Below are 18785 nucleotides of genomic sequence, written 5' to 3'. Positions count from 1 at the left end.
CTTTTATTAGTGAAATTCACCTATAACATATAGAAAGAAAATCTGCCTCAATTATCATAAGGGGGGGGGGGTAAGAATAGGAAATGAAGAATCCCCAAGGCTCACAGCTGCAGTTCATTAAATCCCCATTCTGATGTTCATAAAAAAGGATGTCTGTCAAGAATTTAGTATAAAGTACTCTTTTTGTCTCATATATCCTTTAAATCTCAGATTAATGGAGTTAAAGCATCTCACTTCAGACTGAATGTCATGTCCTTGCATAGTATTCTATGTTACAAAGCAGATTAGAAAACGCAGTGCTCAGTGAACAAAGGGCAGCCACCTACGTGACAATGAGCTCACTTAATGGGGAATTCAGAAACATTTGCTTAAAACGATAAATATATTAAAAGCAGATTTTAACAAATCTTCTTCCCTTAATGAATGTGTAAGTTATCCTCCTATATCAAATCTGATTTGCTCATCTGTGGGCCAGGCTGGTAGTTAATTAATAATTGTGCTTCTTGCTACCACATTATTATTTGAATTTTATTCCAGAGCATACGGAGGGGAGGTTTAACCTTACCCTTCTGTCTCTAGCAACAAGCCTGGTGAAAATCCGCCCTCTAATGTACTGAAATTAGCATGTGGGGACAATCTCCCATTGATGTAATTTAATGGATTTAATGGATCCAAATGGTTTCCAGAGAGTGGTAGGGGATGCTTTATCCCATGTTGATGGCCTTTCAGCTGATTCCCTGGTGACCCGCTGGAATGTGGAGTTAACCAGGGCTATTGACTGTTTGGCTCCGAAGCGCCCTCTCCGATTGCATGGAGCCCGGACAGCCCCGTGGTTTTCCCTGGATCTTAGAGCAATGAAACAATCGCTGAGACAGCTAGAGTGCCAGTGGCGGATAACTCATTCTGAATCTGACCGGACATGGGTTAGAGCTCAATGTCGAGCCTACCACGTGGACTTTCTTCACCGCCTCTATTGCATCTGCAGAAAACAGCAGCAGGAGACTTTTTCAGCTGGTTTGCAATTTAGTGGAACCACCTGCTTCATCAGGGCCCAGTATGGGCTGCATGATCTCCTGCAAAGTTTTTTGCAGATAAAGTCGCTCAGATTCAGGAAGAGGTAGACTCCACTGTGGGAGCAGGGCCGGGGCGGGGCGGGAGAGTGCTAGAGTCCTGTCTGGTCCAGTTGCGTGGGATCAATTCCAATCTATTACCTCTGAGGATGTGGACAGGCTGCTTGGACAAGTGAAACCAACCACCAGTCTTCTTAATCCTTGCCCATCCTGGCTTATAAAAGCTAGCCGGGAAGGACTGGGCGATGGGAGCCTTCCCAGACCCGCTGAAAGAGGCAGTTATTAAACTGCTTCTTAAAAAAAAAAAAATCTTTAGATGCGGCCAGTATGGCCAACTATCGTCCAGTCTCAAATCTTCCATTCTTGGGCAAGGTGATTGAGCGAGTGGTTGCTGAACAACTCCAGGCATGCCTGGAAAAGCGGACCATTTGGATCCCTTCCAGTTGGGATTCAGACCTCATCATGGGACTGAAACTGCTTTGGTTGCACTGGTCAATGATCTCTGGCGGGCTAGGGACAAAGGTGAGAGCTGTTTCCTATTCTGCTGGATCTTTCAGTGGCTTTTGACACCATCGACCATAACATCCTTCTGGACCGTCTAGAGGGGTTGGGAGCTGGGGGCACTGTTATACAGTGGTTCCGCTCCTTCCTCCTGGGCCGTGTTCAGAAAGTGGTGGTGGGGGATGAGTGTTCAGACCCCTGGGCTCTCACTTGTGGGGTGCCTCAGGGTTCTGTCCTCTCCCCCATGCTTTTCAACATCTACATGCAGCCGCTAGGAGAAATCATCAGGGGGTTTGGGCTGGGTGTTCATCAGTATGTGGGTGATACCCAGCTCTACCTCTCTTTCAAATCAGAACCAGTGAAGGTGATGAAGGTTCTGTGTGAGTGTCTGAAGGCGGTTGGAGGATGGATGGCGGCTAACAGATTGAGGTTGAATTCTGACAAGACAGAAGTAGGCTACTGTTTCTGGGGGACAGGAGGCGGGCAGGTGTGGAGGAGTCCCTGGTCCTGAATGGGGTAACTGTGCCCCTGAAGGACCAGGTGCGCGGCCTGGGAGTCATTTTGGACTCACAGCTGTCCATGGAGGTGTAGGTTAATTCTGTATCCAGGGCAGATGTCTACCAGCTCCATCTGGTACGCAGGCTGAGACCCTAACCTGCCTGCGGACTGTCTCGCCAGAGTGGTGCATGCTCTAGTTAACTCTCGCTTAGATTACTGCAATGCGCTCTATGTGGGACTACCTTTGAAGGTGACCTAGAAACTACAACTAATCCAGAATGTGGCAGCTAGACTGGTGACTGGGAGCGGCTGCCAAGACCACATAACACCGGTCTTGAAAGATCTACATTGGCTCCCGGTACGTTTCTGAGCACAATTCAGAGTGTTGGTGCTGACCTTTAAAGCCCTAAACGGCCTCGGTCTAGTATACCTGAAGGAGCGTCTCCACCCCCATCGTTCTGCCCGGACACTGAGGTTCAGTGCCGAGGGCCTTCTGGTGGTTCCCTCACTACGAGAAGCCAAGTTACAGGGAACCAGGCAGAGGGCCTTCTCGGTAGTGGCACCCACCCTGTGGAACGCCCTCCCACCAGATGTCAAAGAGAAAAACAACTACCAGACTTTTAGAAGACATCTGAAGGCAGCCCTGTTTAGGGAGGATTTTAATGTTTAATAGATTATTGCATTTTAATGTTCTGCTGGAAGCCGCCCAGAGTGGCTGGGGAAACCCAGCCAGATGGGTGGGGTATAAATAAATAAATAAATAAATATTATTTAAAAGGGAGCCCTTTCTTTTCTAATGTTATATAATTCCTTGATGTCAGACAGGGGCTTTATGTACATTTGTAGATTTACAGGTGATACATTAACTGTGTTATAGAAACAAACACTATTAACAAATGAAAACAGGAAATACTTTTACACATAGTAGCTATTGGCTTCACAGCCAACTTGGTTGATTTATTCAAGTTAGGGGTTATTCAAGTTGTTGTTGCTTTTTACTGAAATTGTATAAAATGCCTGCAACTTGAATGAGCGCTTAAGTATGAAGCATCTGCTATGTCTGTTTCCTAGTTCTAGCAGCTGTTTCACGTAGGTGGCAACTTAAACACAATGGTTTATTTCTGCTGCGGCTTTTGTTCATTCTTTCGCTCACAGCTTGTTGTTAAAGCCATGAAATGGGTTTTTGTTTTGCTTTGTTTGTTTCTGTGTGCAAGGAGAAATCATAAACCGGTGAAACTTTTCTGCCTATATATTTGCTCAGAGGTCACCTAGTAAGGTTACCAGTTCACTGGTAGCAATCATACATTGAATTCTGGTGATTAACAGAATTAGGAACTTCCATTTGGGTAAATGGGTGTCGGATTTTAGCCCAAGGTAGCCAAACACTGTTAGATCTTTTCCCGCCCCTTTTACATTGGGGATTGGTTTGATTTTATACCCCGCTCTCTCTTCCAAAAGATCCCAGGAAGGAAGGATCTCTCCCTCTTATTTACAAGAAGAGTTATGGGGGGGGGACAGGATCCCATGGTTAAGGCATCTCTTCCCTCCCTACTGATTTATAAAGATTATTGCCTTTCCTAGAGCAATACAGCAGTCATGGAAGCCATACAGGAATGGCTACTATTGCTCATAGTTTTGGAAGATGCCACAGCGTTAAAGCAGGGAGAGCATAGATTGTGTATTGGTATGAATGTGGTGCTGAATGGGACAGTGTTTCCAGCTTATATTACCATGTTGGTGCTTGATGAGACTTTATACAAGACTTTATACCTGGTTATACCAGGCACAATGTAGTTGTCTTTGACAGATGCAATTTGAGATCACGTGTGCCAGTTCATCAAGAACTAACTTTGCAACTCTGGGCTACCTCCAAAATGATGAGGAAAAATACTTATTGCTTGCTATTCCTCTTGTTCAACAAAACCCTCTGCTCCATTATATCAGGCAGGCAACAGAAAGAGAATGTTAGTTGAGTACCTGGCTAGGTTGTATTGGGTTTAGTGGGGCCCCAGTTTGCATACCTGTCTTATTCATGGACATCTGTGTTAGCTTTCCAGGTTCTTGGCAGTTTTAAATTGCTCTTTCAAACAGAAGCATGTCAGTGAACCCCGTTGAAGGTGGTCCTTTAATGCAGCAGTTACATTCTGGGAGAGCTGAGCTTCCTCAGTTGTTGTAGAAGAAGAGTCATGTGTATCTTAAATATTGTATCCAATTAGAAACTGCTGAAATTATTTGTGTTCATAATATGAGGTAGGTCAAAGTTTTATTCTTTCCACAAATTATGATTTTATCAGTATTTCCTAGACTAAATTGTGAACTTGATATAATCCAACACACACAAAAGGTGTTGGCAATTTCCCATAATTATATATATAAAAAAAATCATTAAAAAGGCCATTTATTTTCAGACCGACTTCTGATATGTAACAACTCTGGTGATGTCTGAATGTTTAAGTTTGCAATTATACGGTGCCAGGCACCTGCATTTTTCCTTCTTTAAAGGTGAACTGGGTTTGAATAGTACACATGTCTAAAAGCTAGTATTTGAGAATGGCAGTGCTTTGTATCACAAAAACCACTGACGATCTGTGTTAATGCATTTTACCATGAATTACTCTTTTGAAAGGAAGATTACATATGAGGTGGTGAATCTTGTAATTTTCTGAACTAAAGATAGCATGGAGTCAACCTCAGTTTATTATAAGCTGTATTAATAGCCTTTGCAAATATAGAGAGCTCAGCTTACTGAGCACTGTCCTAGAAGACCTTTATTATGAAATTATAAATTTCTTGGCCTAAGTTAAACTAACAAGCACTTATCTGTAGTTAGTAGATATGTAAGCATTTACAATTTTGGCGCAAAAATCCCATAATTATTGTGACTTCTAGGACTCTTCTCATCTCAGTGACTTCTCATCTCAATTATCTTCTGTTTACACTGCCATTTTCCTATCAGAAAAGGCTATTCTGCCTCAATACTGGCACAAGATTAGTCTTCCAGCTTCGTTTAATGAACTCATACCCTTTAACATTTCTCCATTGAAAATAGAGATGTCTCATTCCAGACAGATAACTTTACTATATTTATACCCCACACATCTTACTGGGTTGCCCCAGCCACTCTGGGAAGCTTTTTATTATATATAAAACCATAATAAAACATTAAACATTTTAAAAAAGCTTCCCTATACAGGATTATCTTCAGACAGCTCGGGAGTCAAATAACTCCATACCCTCCAACATTTCTACAATGAAAATAGGGACATCCTAAGGAAAAGTGGAACATTCCAGGATCAAATCAGAAACCGGGATGGCTTCTCTAAATCAGGGATGTCCATGGAAAATAGGGTCTGTAAACTCCTTGCTTTACTGCTCACACTTAAGCACAGCGGTCAGCAATCTTTTTCAGCCATGGGCCGGTCTACCGTCCCTCAGACCATGTGGTGGGCTGGACTATTTTTTTTTTTGGGGGGGTAATGAACGAATTCCTATGCCCCACAAATAACCCAGAGATGCATTTTAAATAAAAGCACACATTCTGCTCATGTAAAAACACCAGGCAGGCCCCACAAATAACCCAAAGATGCATTTTAAATAAAAGGACACATTCTACTCATGTAAAAATTCACTGATTCCCAGACTGACCGTGGGCTGGATTGAGAAGGCGATTGGGCCGCATCCAGCCCATGGGCCTTAGGTTGCCTACCTCTGCTTTAGCATGTTAAACCCGTTATATTACTTCCTATGTTCAAGAAAGGCCTGAAAGACCGTTCAGTTATTAATTAGACCTGTTATATAGAGGCTTTCATTTATGCTATGCCCCTTCCTCCATACTTCTTCTTAGTTTTCATAAATGAGGCCAAATCGCCCTTGAGCCTCTCATTTTGGCAATTAAAGATGAGTTTGTAGTTGAACTGTTGGTGTTCTGGGTGGATTCTTCAGTAAATATTGCTCACTCCATGTCTAAAGTGTAGGTGCACTTGATTAATGTTGTACGAAGGGATTCCTTCTGGTCTCCATAAGTCAAACAGATGATGGCACTAGGTGTTTTGAGGAAAGTCTGTGCTCAGTAGAGTATCTTAGTGATCACTTGGTCTTAGGCCTCTGTGAGGAACCGTTGGTTCCTTAACATGTAACCCTGAAATTTTGGATCCCCTCCAAAATTTCGGGGTTACATGCTAATGAAGCTCCTTGCTTTTAGGTTTCATTTTCTCCTTAACTACCAAACCGAACTTTTAACCTCCTGTGCAGTAAGGAGAAATGTTCCTATTGAAATATCTAGAAGAGGTCAAAATGTGTGTATGGCATCGACCACATAGCTGGAATGTATGTGTGCATGCAAGGAAGATAAAACTGAGAAAGCTTAAAAGTGAATGACTCCCTTCCTAACTGTGAAAACGTTAGCAGAAATATGAATTTATTTCTTTATATCTCAGTACCCCTGCAGTGTAGGTATTCTGGCACTTTCCCAAAAGAATAAAGAAAATAAAGAAAAGCAATTCACTCTCCCTGGGGAGCGGACAAGACTGGGCACGTGCTTGATCTCTTAATTTCAAACGTACTCACTACAAATGAAAATAGTTAAATTACTGTAGATTTGCTTTCACCTCCAAGTCAGTATTATCTGGCTTCTTGCCCTTTCTGTGCTTTTAGCTATTTTAGAATATCAAGTTTTTATACTTCGTGGAATATGTCAATCAAACTGGGATGCCGAACTGTATCTCATTTCAATAATGCAAGTGAGGCTACAGACATATTTAGCATTTGTTCTTCTTAGTTGCCTTCCTCTGTGAAATAAGGGATGATGGGCAAATGTTGCAGACATTCCTAAACAAGAGCAAACATAATTATCAGCAAATGAAAGGAGGTCTAACCCAGTAAAGATTATTATTATTATTATAATTACTTGATGAGAGAGATTGATAAACAGCAGGATTGTAGGTAAATTAAAACTATAGGCATTCTACTTTATGTAATATAAATGTTTAAAAGTTTTAATTTGCCTACAGTCCTGCTGCTTATCGATCTTACACATCAAGTAATAAAAAGTTATATATTCTATTGTTTTCTGCATTTTTTATTGCTGTACACGTGCGCAATCAGAATTGATTTTGCGATGGGGTAAGTAAAGTTTGAGTTTTAGAAAGTTAAAAGCTTTTTCAGTATGCTTGATGAGGACATTAAGTTACGAAATGTTTCTTAAAAGTTGGGGTACTGTTGGGCTGAATCTATACATATATAAATAACGCTGTGAAAATGCTTTAAAAAAACCACATTAAAAATATATATATGGAATTTCCCATTAGCTCACCATCACCATCTAGTGTCACTTTTGTATAATGTACTTAAAACACACTTAAAATGTTATATTTGCAGCTGTATAACCGAGTCCTTGGTCTGTTGCTAAGTTCCCAATATGGCACCTGTGGGCATCATTGCATCCCTAGACATTTCTCTCATGCTAGTCAAGGCTCCCAGTTTCCCCCCCCCCATTACTTTTTTTAAACTGGTGTTTTTTGTTGTCTGCTTGAGAAGGTTTCTTCTTTGTGGGGATACTGCCAGCTTTTTCTGTGCTTTATTTGTTTTTTTTGGGGGGGGTGCAGATGTTTTGCCTGTGGTTGGTTGTTCTAAGCATCACTAGTTTCTATGAAAAGTGAGATGTCCACTATAGTTTCTTAGACTTCTAAAGTCCTCCCAGGGCCAAAATGTTGTTTTTGGCACCGGTCTATTGAGTTTTTAAGATGTGAGAAAGTTGAGTCTGAAGGGCACACTCTTGAATTACTTCTTGAATTACTTTGCTCAAGGGGTAAAATGCATTATTCTTGAATTACTTTGAATTACTTTGTTCTTGAATTACTTTGCTCAAGGGGTAAAATGCATTATACTAGTAGTTGCAGTTAGAAAGCAACATTGGGAGTGAAAATAAGAAAGGTTGGACTTTGCAGGAATTTTTTTCAAAAAGGACGGAGTGATAAGAAAACAATATAATTGTGTCAGCTATGAAATTTACTGAGTGTGTGAGGAAATGTACAGCAATACCTCACTCAGCTCCAGCCTACAGTATTTTACCTGCTGGTGGACTCTGAATTTCACCATGGCTTCTCAAAAAGTCTTCTGTTAAAGAATTCACTTCTTCTTACCTCTTTGGTAAGTGGTTATTAGGCATGAGAGGTGAATCAGATACTCTTAATGGGTTTCTTTAAAAAGAAACAGTTTCTCCCTAAGTGGAGAAAACAAACAAAAACAAAACATCCAAAATCTTTTTTTTTTTTTTAAAAATGTCACCTTTGTGATTAAAGTAATTAATTAAAATACTTCCTTTTCCCCTGTTACAAGCTATTCAACCTATTACTTATGTTTAATATTAAAAAGACTTTTCAGTAACACACACAAACGTGTGTGTGTGTGTGTGTGCATGTGCATGTAATACTGTTTATATATGTATATGTTTCCCAGATATTTATTTATAGGTCATAAAATCCAAAACAGAACTAAATTCACATAAGACAATTGATTTAAATTCTGTGCTGGAATATGACCATAGTGTTTAGTCAATGTTTGTGCAAATCTGCTCTTAATATATTTAAAGTAAGCTCTCTTTTTGTATTTAAAGCTGTCTTTTGGGGAGATATTGCCTTAGATGATGAAGACTTAAAAATGTTTCATATTGACAGAACAATTGATCTTACGCAACATTCAAATGAAAGACTTGGACATAATACAGGTAAGTTGCTAAATATTTTGGTTTATTAGAATGTAACCAGTGTTCTGTCATGAGCACTTGCAATAGATTTGTTTTCTTATGGAGCAAAAATTCCTAATGAATAAAGATATTTATTCAAAACATTTATGCCCCACCTTCATGTTGCATATAGCAATTGCCTACAATAAACACAACTATAATCACAGTATAGTATCGTAAAGCACAATTCAAAATGAGAGACTGAGAAAGAATCAGTTTGAGAGATCACAATGATAAAGTCAGACAAGCACATTAGCTTGTTGATATAAAATACTATTTACCTGTCGTGGAAATGTCATCAGGGCAGGTTGATCTCTTGCAGTAGGACCTTGCAGAGTCTAAGTGCTATTGAAAAGGCTATGCTGTTCCATACCTGCTAACTGAATTTTTGGTAGTGAACTTCCTCCTGTGACTTGAGGTTGTAGGGAAGCTAATGAAGGTAGGAATGATCCTTTAGGTATTCTGACACCCCCAAGCAGTCTTTAAAGAAAATAACCAGCACTTTGACAGTGATGATGCTGTAACAATTTATTCAGTTTAGCTGGCTCCAAGTAACTTTCCATCACACAAACATTTGATGTAAATGGTTAAACCTTTACCTGACTATGGGCCTCTTTGTTTTGTTAATTCTGTGCTCCCTAGGTGTCCCAGAGCTACAAAGACTAGGAATAAATCAGCAGTTCTCCCAATGCAATGATTCTCCAAGGTTCAATATCGGGACCTGATGTTTTTAATTTGTTCATAAATGTATGGGTGTTAGGGGTGAGCAATAAGGTAACCAAGTTTGCTGGACTCATCAAAGTGCATACAAAACATTCTCCTTCTGAGTGTGTTCTCTGGGGACATTGAGTGGAGACAAAAATGACCTTATATACCATGCCTACCATGTGCATAAGAACCAGGGAAAACATTATAGATACCTACGGGGCTTTCCATGGGAAGAAATGCTGAGAACGGTTTGTTAATGCATGGTACAGCTGTGTAAATACCCAGCTTACATTAACAAGCCTGGGAAATACAGTGTGATGATGAGGAAACTGCAGGCCATCCTTATTAGTGAGTGTCGACTGTAACGGAGAGGATCTGATCTATGCTGCACCCCAGATCTATTGAGAAGGAAGCAGAGAGCATCTTGAATGAAATTCATATCCTCATTCCACTTTCCCATGACCTGCTGACGAAGTCTGTTTGGTGTGTGTGAAACAGAAACCAATTCTATTTCAAGCCACCCCCATACCTGATTGTTGACGAGGATATATGCACTATGCAATCCCTGGCTTTTTGTCCATACTTCAGACATGGGCAGGAGAATATATTTCTGTGTTTCTGCTTTGGAGAAGCTGTTGGATGCAGCATACCTCCTTGAATCAGCCTGACAGCCTTTTAAGCACCAGTAATAACCTCTGCATATGGATCAATTTCCTTCGATAGAAACAGCAAAGGAAAATAATCTCAACTACTTACCTGTTTATAACTAAGGTGGAGCTCAAATTTTAAATGTTCAAACTATTGACTTGAATTAAATGAAAGAAATGAAAATGGATGGGCAAAACTGGAAGTTTATTTCTGTAGTGGTGTCCTGCAGATGATAACCTAGAGCAGGGGAGGACCAGAGAAGCTCAACAGATGAGCAGGACCACGGATAGCTCCCTGTGGAGCTGTGTGCTTTCTGGCCAGATATAGCACACCCAAGCCAGGGCGGCACTCCAGACAGGATTTGAAAGTTACAGGTAGGTAGCCGTGTTGGTCTGCCATAGTCAAAACAAAATAAAATAAAAAATTCCTTCCAGCAGCACCTTAGAGACCAACTAAGTTTGTTCGTGCATGCACACGAAAGCTCATATCAAGAACAAACTTAGTTGGTCTCTAAGGTGTTACTGGAAGGAATTTTTTATTTTATTTAGGATCTGGAAGGAAATTGCAGTCTTAAATAGTCATGCTGCACCTGTTGGTAGTTATTCCTCTGGTAAAGGAATAACTAAAAGAATGGCTGGTAAAGAGGCTGCACACCCTATTATTCAGGTGCTGGCTGTAGTGGAGGAGGTGACCCTCCTGCTTCTCTTAGAGATGGCATGGAGGTCAAATGGGTCTTCTTGCACTGTCAAGCATTCATAGTAGGACTTCTCAGATTGGGGAGAGTAAGGCAGAGTTATCACCTTGTACAAGCAAAGACTGCTTGCTCTTGGGACTCTTTTCTTGTGGGAACTGATGGTAGGATGAAATCTTTTGTGACACTTTCTGGGGATGATTCTACCCCCAAACTTCCCAGTCTTTGATGTCCTGTGCCCCTCCTTGAATAATGGGCGAGATAAATGGATTGACAAATTGGTAAAAACTGGTAAGAGACTGTGGGTTGTTGTTTTTCGGTTAGGTGCTTTTCTCTCTGTCTAATTTCCTTTCACATCTGTGTCAGCAGTAGCACTTCTTTCAGATACCACCAGCTGCAGGTTGCTCTCTCCCATCCCCTGAATGCAGTGTTGACCAAAGCATGGATGCCACCATCTCCCATGCCTTTGAATGATAGGGACATTCTGGGGGGAAATGTCAGCCAATGAGAGCAGATTTTACTTACTTACTTACTCTCCCACTTACCAGCTTACATGCTATCCCTCCCTTCCTTAAAAGGAGCCCAGGGCAGCAAACACATTAAAACTAAAACAATGCAATTGAAACATTTAAAAAACAACCTTCTAAAAAGCAATCATCTGCTCTCAAATAATAACATCTGAGTTGCCAGGGACAAGCCTTTCAGCCATCAAACGCCCGGGATTCGGCATTGGGGGTAAGTTTGCTGTTCACCCCTGAAATTTGTCCCATGCCTGAAAAGCAGCGCCATAATTTCCTATTAAAACCAATTCAGCCTCAAGTTTCTTCCCTCCTTTGTGAGCTTTTTCCTTTACATCGTGGCTGGCTGGACAGTTCTGCATCACAATTGATGTGTACGCAATGTTCTTCCCTGCCATACAGCCTTGAAACAAGTTACCTTTCATCAAAAGAGAACCGCGTAGAAGCAGTACAACAAAGCACACTCTTCACCTTAAGATCTGAAGGTGTTTTTGTGCAATTCATAATAGAGATTTGTTTCATCAGTTAAGTAAATGCAAGAATGGGTTTTTAATAGAAAAAAAATGCCCCGAGACAAATTCTTTAGAACTTCCATAATTATATCTCTGATTTATTAACATGAAATCTGCGTACAGCATGCAACCAATTATAAAGCACTAATCTGTGCTAACATGTTTACATTGTTAGCGGTGGAGTCTAATTTAAAGAAAATACATCCATTTACTTCTCTGGGAAACATTTCCAACTGCTGCTGTGATTCCAGTTACAGGTGGGTAGCCGTGTTGGTCTGCCATAGTCACTATATTTAAGGATCTGGTGACCTCTGTTTCAGTGTATCTGAAGAAGTGTGCATGCACACGAAAGCTCATACCAAGAACAAACTCAGTTGGTCTATAAGGTGCTACTGGAAAGAATTTTCTATTTTGCTGCTGTGATGTCTTCTTATACTAACAACCATGTAACTGTTGACTCAGGGCAGGACTTTGGGTCACATTTAGAAGTGAGACCCAAAATGCAGCAGGTCAGCTGCATATACCTGCCTTGGAGGGGGTCAGACTAGATGACTCTGAGGGTCACTCTGAGGGTCTATTATCTATGATCTGTATTTTGAAGTAAGTGCAGTAGTACATATAATCATATAAAGAGGATGTAAGACTATCCAAAGTAGTAGTAGTAGTAGTAGTAGTAATAATAATAATAATAATAATAATAATAATAATAATAATAATTTATTACTTATACCCCGCCCATCTGGCTGGGTTCCCCCAGCCATTCTGGGCGGCTTCCAACAGGAGATTAAAAATACATTAAAACATCACTCATTAAAAAGCTTAAACAGGGCTGCCTTCAGAGATCTTCTAAATGTCATATAGTTGTTTATTTCCTTGACATCTAATGGGAGGGTGTTCCACAGGGCGGGCGCCACTACCGAGAAGGCCCCCTGCCTGGCTCCCTGTAACTTTGCTTCTCACAGTAAGGAAACCGCCAGAAGGCCCTCGGTGCTGGACCTCAGTGTCCGGGTAGAATGAAGTAAGTGAAGTAGTGTACAGTACTTTCATATCTAAAGAAAGCCCACCTCAATCCCCCAATAAGACCAGTTGTAGTATAAGACCACATAACTATTCTGCTTGTCTCAGTTGCGATTCACCTGGAAGATGCTGCTGGTGAGGAGAAAGCACTTCATTTTCTCCTCCTCCAGCCAAATGAGTTGCCAGATGACCAGGATTAAATGGCATCAGAAAGTCAAGCTTTCTACAGCATGGGAGAGAAATATTTTCACCTCAGAATATCTGCAACCTGCTGTTCAAAGCATAGCTAGAATTGCCAGTTCAATCTCTTTCCCCAGTCCATGGGCATTTTTTTTAAAAAAAGTAATTTTTTGAGTTCTGCCTTCTGGTCAATTAAAAAATAATAATGAATGTACTATTTTTACATTTTCTCGTCATTTTTTTGCTTATCTTTTCTTAAAATCACCTGTTTGTTCTAAGTAGTAGAATCTTTTGATCTTTTTAAAGATCTGGATTTAAATGTTAATAGATTCAGTTAATTCCACCCACCCTCACCACAACAAGTAGTTTTAATTAGCTTTGAACTGTTTTGCAGCCTAATTTTGCTGACAGATGAACACAGCAAGGTGAATCACTTCTCAGACTTGAAAATAAGTGATTATTTTGTTTAGCCTGCATTCTTGCTTTGGATTCACAAACATCTGAAAACCCGTAGTATGTATGTATGTATGTATATATATATATATATATATATATATATATATATATATATATTACAATATACAACACTTCTCAGATTAATATTCTTCATGTCTTGCTTGGGAAACATGCATGTTCACTGCCAGAAAAAGCAGAATATTATTCTTTAGGCAAAGTTTTGTTATTTCAGGAAATATTACTTTCTATAGCTGCATTACCATGACAGATTGTGAAAAAGGGAAGTTTTTCATTCTATTTCTAATTCTTGAAGTAGAAATATTATATATTTTAAAATGTGAACAATAGTGCAGTTTATCTGTACATTAATCTAACATTTCTTATAGAATCAAATTTTCAATTTTGGAATCTGAAGGTATGGACGATTAATAAATTTGAACAATGAACAACAAATAAAAAATATTGTTTTTAAGGCAGCAGTACTACTTGGGAGCAAGCCCCATTGAACTCTATGGCACTTACATCTGAGTAGACCTGTATGGAATTCCACTGTTAGCTAAGGATACTTATCTCTTCTGTGTAGTTATCCACTTTCTTTCATTGTGTTTGTTTCTTTCATAAATAAAGTATTACATCAATGGACAGTAAATGTTGGTGTTCTGTCTAGTACATACTGCTGCTATAAAATATCTCATTCAGAAGGAATGTCTTAAAGTATTGTCTCATTCCCTTAAAATCTAAGCAAAAATTTGAGAAATTTTTCTTAAGGGCCGCTGCAGCTATGTGACAGTGTAAAGCAAATAATTACACAGATTATTGAGCAACCATGCAACAAGCTTGCCTTATATGGCACTGTGTACTTTGCATTATGTCTTTGAAGACTGCCATTTGGGAAGCTTGCATGGAAACTGTATGTCAAAAGAATTCAGAGAATTGCTGAAATGGCTAACCTATGTTTCATTGTACCGCTCTAAGCCTTAAAAAAAATAAAATCATTCCAGTTCTTCTGTAACCAGCTGGAATAATGGTTCTTTAGTATTAGATTTTTTTTTTTTTACAAATATCAATAATGGGGATTTTATGAAGTCACCCAAGAGCCCTCTATACAATGAAGTTGCTGGTGACACTTGAAGACAATTGCAGACAGACCGTTCAGAGGCAAAAGAAGTCAAACATAAATGCTTTGTTTTGACTATGGCAGACCAACACGGCTACCCACCTGTAACTGGATAAATGCTATCAGAAGAGATCTGATTTTCGTGGCATGGTGAATATTGAGATAAGGGATCTGGCTGTTTCTGTAATTCATTTTTAGGACTCCTCTATCCACCAGTTCCTCAGCTGTTAATAATAATAATAATAATAATAATAATAATAATAATAATAATAATTATTATTATTATTATTATTATTATTATTATTATTATTATACCCCACCCATCTGGGCACTCTGGGCAGCTTCCAACAGAATATTAAAATACAATAGTCTATTAAACATTAAAAGCTTCCCTAAACAGGGCTGCCTTCAGATGTCTTCTAAAAGTCTGGTAGTTGTTTTTCTCTTTGACATCTGGTGGGAGGGCATTCCACAGGGCGGGTGCCACTACCGAGAAGGCCCTCTGCCTGGTTCCCTGTAACTTGGCTTCTCGCAGCGAGGGAACCACCAGAAGGCCCTCAGCGCTGGACCTCAGTGTCCGAGCAGAACGATGGGGGTGGAGATGCTCCTTCATGTATACTGGACAGAGGCTGTTTAGGGCTTTAAAAGTCAGCACCAACATGTTGAATTGTGCTTGGAAACATACTGGGTGTCAATGTAGGTGTTTCAAGACCGGTGTTATGTGGTCTCGGCGGCCGCTCCCAGTCACCAGTCTAGCTGCCACATTCTGGATTAGTACTAGAGTTACTGGAGTATCTGATAATTTAGCATCTTTATATGCCTTCCAGTCTTAGTAAAAACCACACATATGTCAATAACTTTAAGTGTATTATGGTTTGACATCACGCCTGGAGGTACACACTCTATTGTGAATTGAACCCACTGTGAATTGAACTATCTTTTATTTTTTAAATCATAAGATTTATCTGTCTCCTCAATACTCTTGGATACCTGTGCTTTATCCAAGTCTGTAGAATTGCATATCTCTGAAATAAGAATAAAGTTTGCCATTCATAGTACTGAGACTTGTCAAGGCCCTGAGGAGGATTGGCAAATTGTAATTAGATGATGTAACTGTTGTAAATTGTTGAAATGCCAAAGTTATGCTGGCTGGCATTTTGGAATGCACGATAAAAAAAAAACCAAAAAACCCTTATGACAACAAATTTGTTTTTGTTTCATTCTCAATAGAATGTTAATGGCCAAAAGTGTGATGGCCTGGGAGTCAGACTCTGATGCTGAACCTGAGGGATCCCAGCCTGCACAGGATTCCCCGCCTCCAGAACCAGCTGAGCCGGGGCCAGGGCTTGAGCCTGAAGGATCCCCACCTGTGCTGGATCCCCAGGTGCAGGCATCAGCAGAGTCTGCTCTGGCTCCTGATGGGAGGGAGGACTCATTGCCTGCAGGTGCTCCACTCCCAGCCTCTTCAGAAGAAGCGGAGGCATCCCCTGGGTCTAGTAACCCACCAGCCTCTCCTGAGCTACAGAGGCTCAGGGCAGAGAGGCGAAGGGAGTTAAGTGTCTGCAGGAGGAGTGCTCGCCTCCAGGCCCGGAGGAGAGGCGAGTCTCCGGAGGATCGGGACCGCCCTAAGCATAGGGCCAGATAAAAGCCAGCCAGACCCAGCCCAAGTTGCGTGAGCAACTTAGTTGCAAGCGTGTGCTCAACCTGCAACCTTGTGCCTGAACCCGCCTTGGACCTTGACCTGCTCCCTGCCTTGCTCCCCGCCGGATTGACCTCCTTTGGACCCCTAGACCCAGGACTGGACTTGGACCTCGCTTCATGGACAAACCCTTGGGGCCAGCACAGTTTGCTCACGCCACACCCGCACTCCCCCTTCGCTGGGGTGCGTTCGGGAGGAACTAGTAGCCATGGCAGACCAGGCGGCTGCGCTAGTGGCATTGGCCCAGGAGAACCAGGCCTTGACCCACACCGTGCAGCAGCTAAGCAATGCGGTTACAGCGCTTCAGCAGCGTTTGGATGCCCTACCGGCTCCTGGGGCCGCCGCCCCAGCTCCTGGCAAGTACCCAGTGGCCCTGCCAGAGAAATTTGATGGGTGCCCAGCCAGCTTTCCCATGTTTCTCGCCCAGGCCAAGCTGTATATTCAGGGGCGAGCTCGGGATTTCCCTGACGACCGCACCAAGGTGCACTTCCTGATCAGCTTGCTGAAGGACCAGGCGGCCAAGTGGGCGTTGCCGCTGCTCCGGCAAGACTCCCCCTTGCTGACAGACTATACGGGGTTTTGCAATCATCTGGAAACCACGTTCGCCAACCCTCAGAAGGGGAGTCAAGCCAATCGGGCAATTCGGCGGTTGAAACAGGGCAAGTCCACAGTGGCCACCTACGCCACGGAATTTCGGCTGCTGGCGCAGGACTTGACCTGGAACGACTCTGCCCTGCGGGACCAGTATCTCGAGGGACTTTCAGACGAGATACTGGATCAGCTGGCCACATTGGATCGCCCTGCCACACTGGATGCCCTCATCCAACGGAGTCTGCAGATAGACGATCGGTTGGAGGACCGTCGCCAGGCCCGGGGCCGCCGGCACTCCGGGCTCCCGGCGCCGGTGCTTCCCTGCAGTTCCGTGGCCAGAGCTGAGTCATTGGAGGAGCCGATGCAGCTCGGGGCAGCGCGGCCTCGCCTCTCCCCCTCGGAAAAGACTCGGCGTCGGGAGGGGAACCTGTGTCTCTACTGCGGTGGGAGTGGACACTACGCCCGAACCTGCCCTGAGAAACGCCAGCCGCAGGGAAAACTGCCAACCCCAGTAGCCGATGGCCCAGGCTACCTGGGGACCCAAGCATCACATGATGGGCCCTCACCAGTGGAATTGCAACACCTCATGATACCGGTGCGTCTATACCCCCCCGGTGGGCCCTGGATTCTCACCCACGCTCTGGTGGATTCGGGGGCAACCCGCTCCTATATGGACTCTGCCTTCGCCACTCAGCATCAGGTGCCGCTTCAGAACAAGCCGGAACCAGTACAGGTGGAGGCAATTGACGGACGGCTCCTACGCTCGGGCGCTGTTACTCGGGAGACCCAGCCCTTGGTCCTGTGCTACCAGCAGCACCGGGAGGTGCGAACCCTGGACATTGCCACCATGCCCCGGTTTCCCCTGGTGCTTGGGATGGACTGGCTGGAGTCACACAATGTTCAGATCGACTGGGTCAATCGGACTGTACGCTTCCCAGACCCGGGTTCCCGTGCTCAGTCCGAGTTAGTAGCAGCTGCCCCCATGGGGCAGGCTGTGTCAACGCTCCCTGCCGTGTACCAGGACTATTTAGACGTGTTCGAGGAACAGGGAGCAGACAAGCTGCCGCCTCATCGGTCCTTCGACTGCGGCATAGACCTACAGCCTGGGGCGCCCCTGCCTGTGAGCCGCCTATATTCTCTTTCGGAGCCAGAGCGTGAAGCTTTGCAGGACTTCCTTCGCAAGAACCTGGAACGTGGGTTCATTAGACCCTCTACCTCACCCACTGCCGCTCCTGTACTCTTCGTTAAGAAGAAGTGTGGGGAGCTTCGCCTCTGCCATGACTACCGGGCCCTGAATAAGATCACCATCCCAGACCGGTACCCCTTGCCCCTTATTGCAGAATTGCTGGAGCGGGTGCAGGGGGCGCAGATGTTCACCAAACTGGACCTCCGAGGGGCCTACAACTTGATTCGGATCCGTGCCGGGGACGAGTGGAAGACTGCATTCGGGACCCGGTATGGGCAGTTTGAATACCTGGTTATGCCGTTCGGATTATGCAACGCGCCCGCCGTGTTTCAACGGTACATCAACCACGTGTTCCAGGACTTGCTAGACAAATACGTGGTGGTATACCTAGATGATATTCTGATTTATTCCCGTGACCCAGCCCATCACGAGAGTCATGTTCGGTCCGTGTTGCAGCGCTTGCGGGAGCACCGCCTGTACGCCAAGCTCAGCAAGTGCGAGTTCCACCAGCGGTCAGTGGACTTCCTTGGACACCGACTCTCCCCTGACGGGGTGCAGATGGACCCTGGGAAGGTGGCTGCGGTTCGAGAGTGGGCAGCGCCCCGGAACCGCAAGGACTTACAGCGGTTCCTAGGGTTCGCCAACTATTAC

General features: G+C 43.0%; 1 protein-coding gene across 3 annotated transcripts in view; it reads left to right on the top strand.

The window, feature by feature from the left end:
- TLL1 (tolloid like 1) overlaps positions 1–18785 on the top strand; it is a 132676-nt gene that overhangs the window by 53586 nt on the left and 60305 nt on the right. For all 3 annotated transcript variants that reach the window (XR_004427312.1, XM_033159737.1, XM_033159738.1), the window contains exon 2: positions 8683–8793. Coding sequence is in view for 2 of the 3 variants with exons in the window: in XM_033159737.1 (XP_033015628.1) it covers positions 8683–8793 (111 nt within the window). In the remaining variant the exon portion in view is untranslated. The remainder of the gene's footprint in view (positions 1–8682; positions 8794–18785) is intronic.

This window comes from Lacerta agilis, chromosome 9 (assembly GCF_009819535.1).
Source record: "Lacerta agilis isolate rLacAgi1 chromosome 9, rLacAgi1.pri, whole genome shotgun sequence".
In the NCBI taxonomy this organism is placed as follows: domain Eukaryota; kingdom Metazoa; phylum Chordata; class Lepidosauria; order Squamata; family Lacertidae; genus Lacerta; species Lacerta agilis.
The sequence above is the reverse complement of the archived record's forward strand: the minus strand, read 5'-3'. Positions and strand labels throughout refer to the sequence as shown.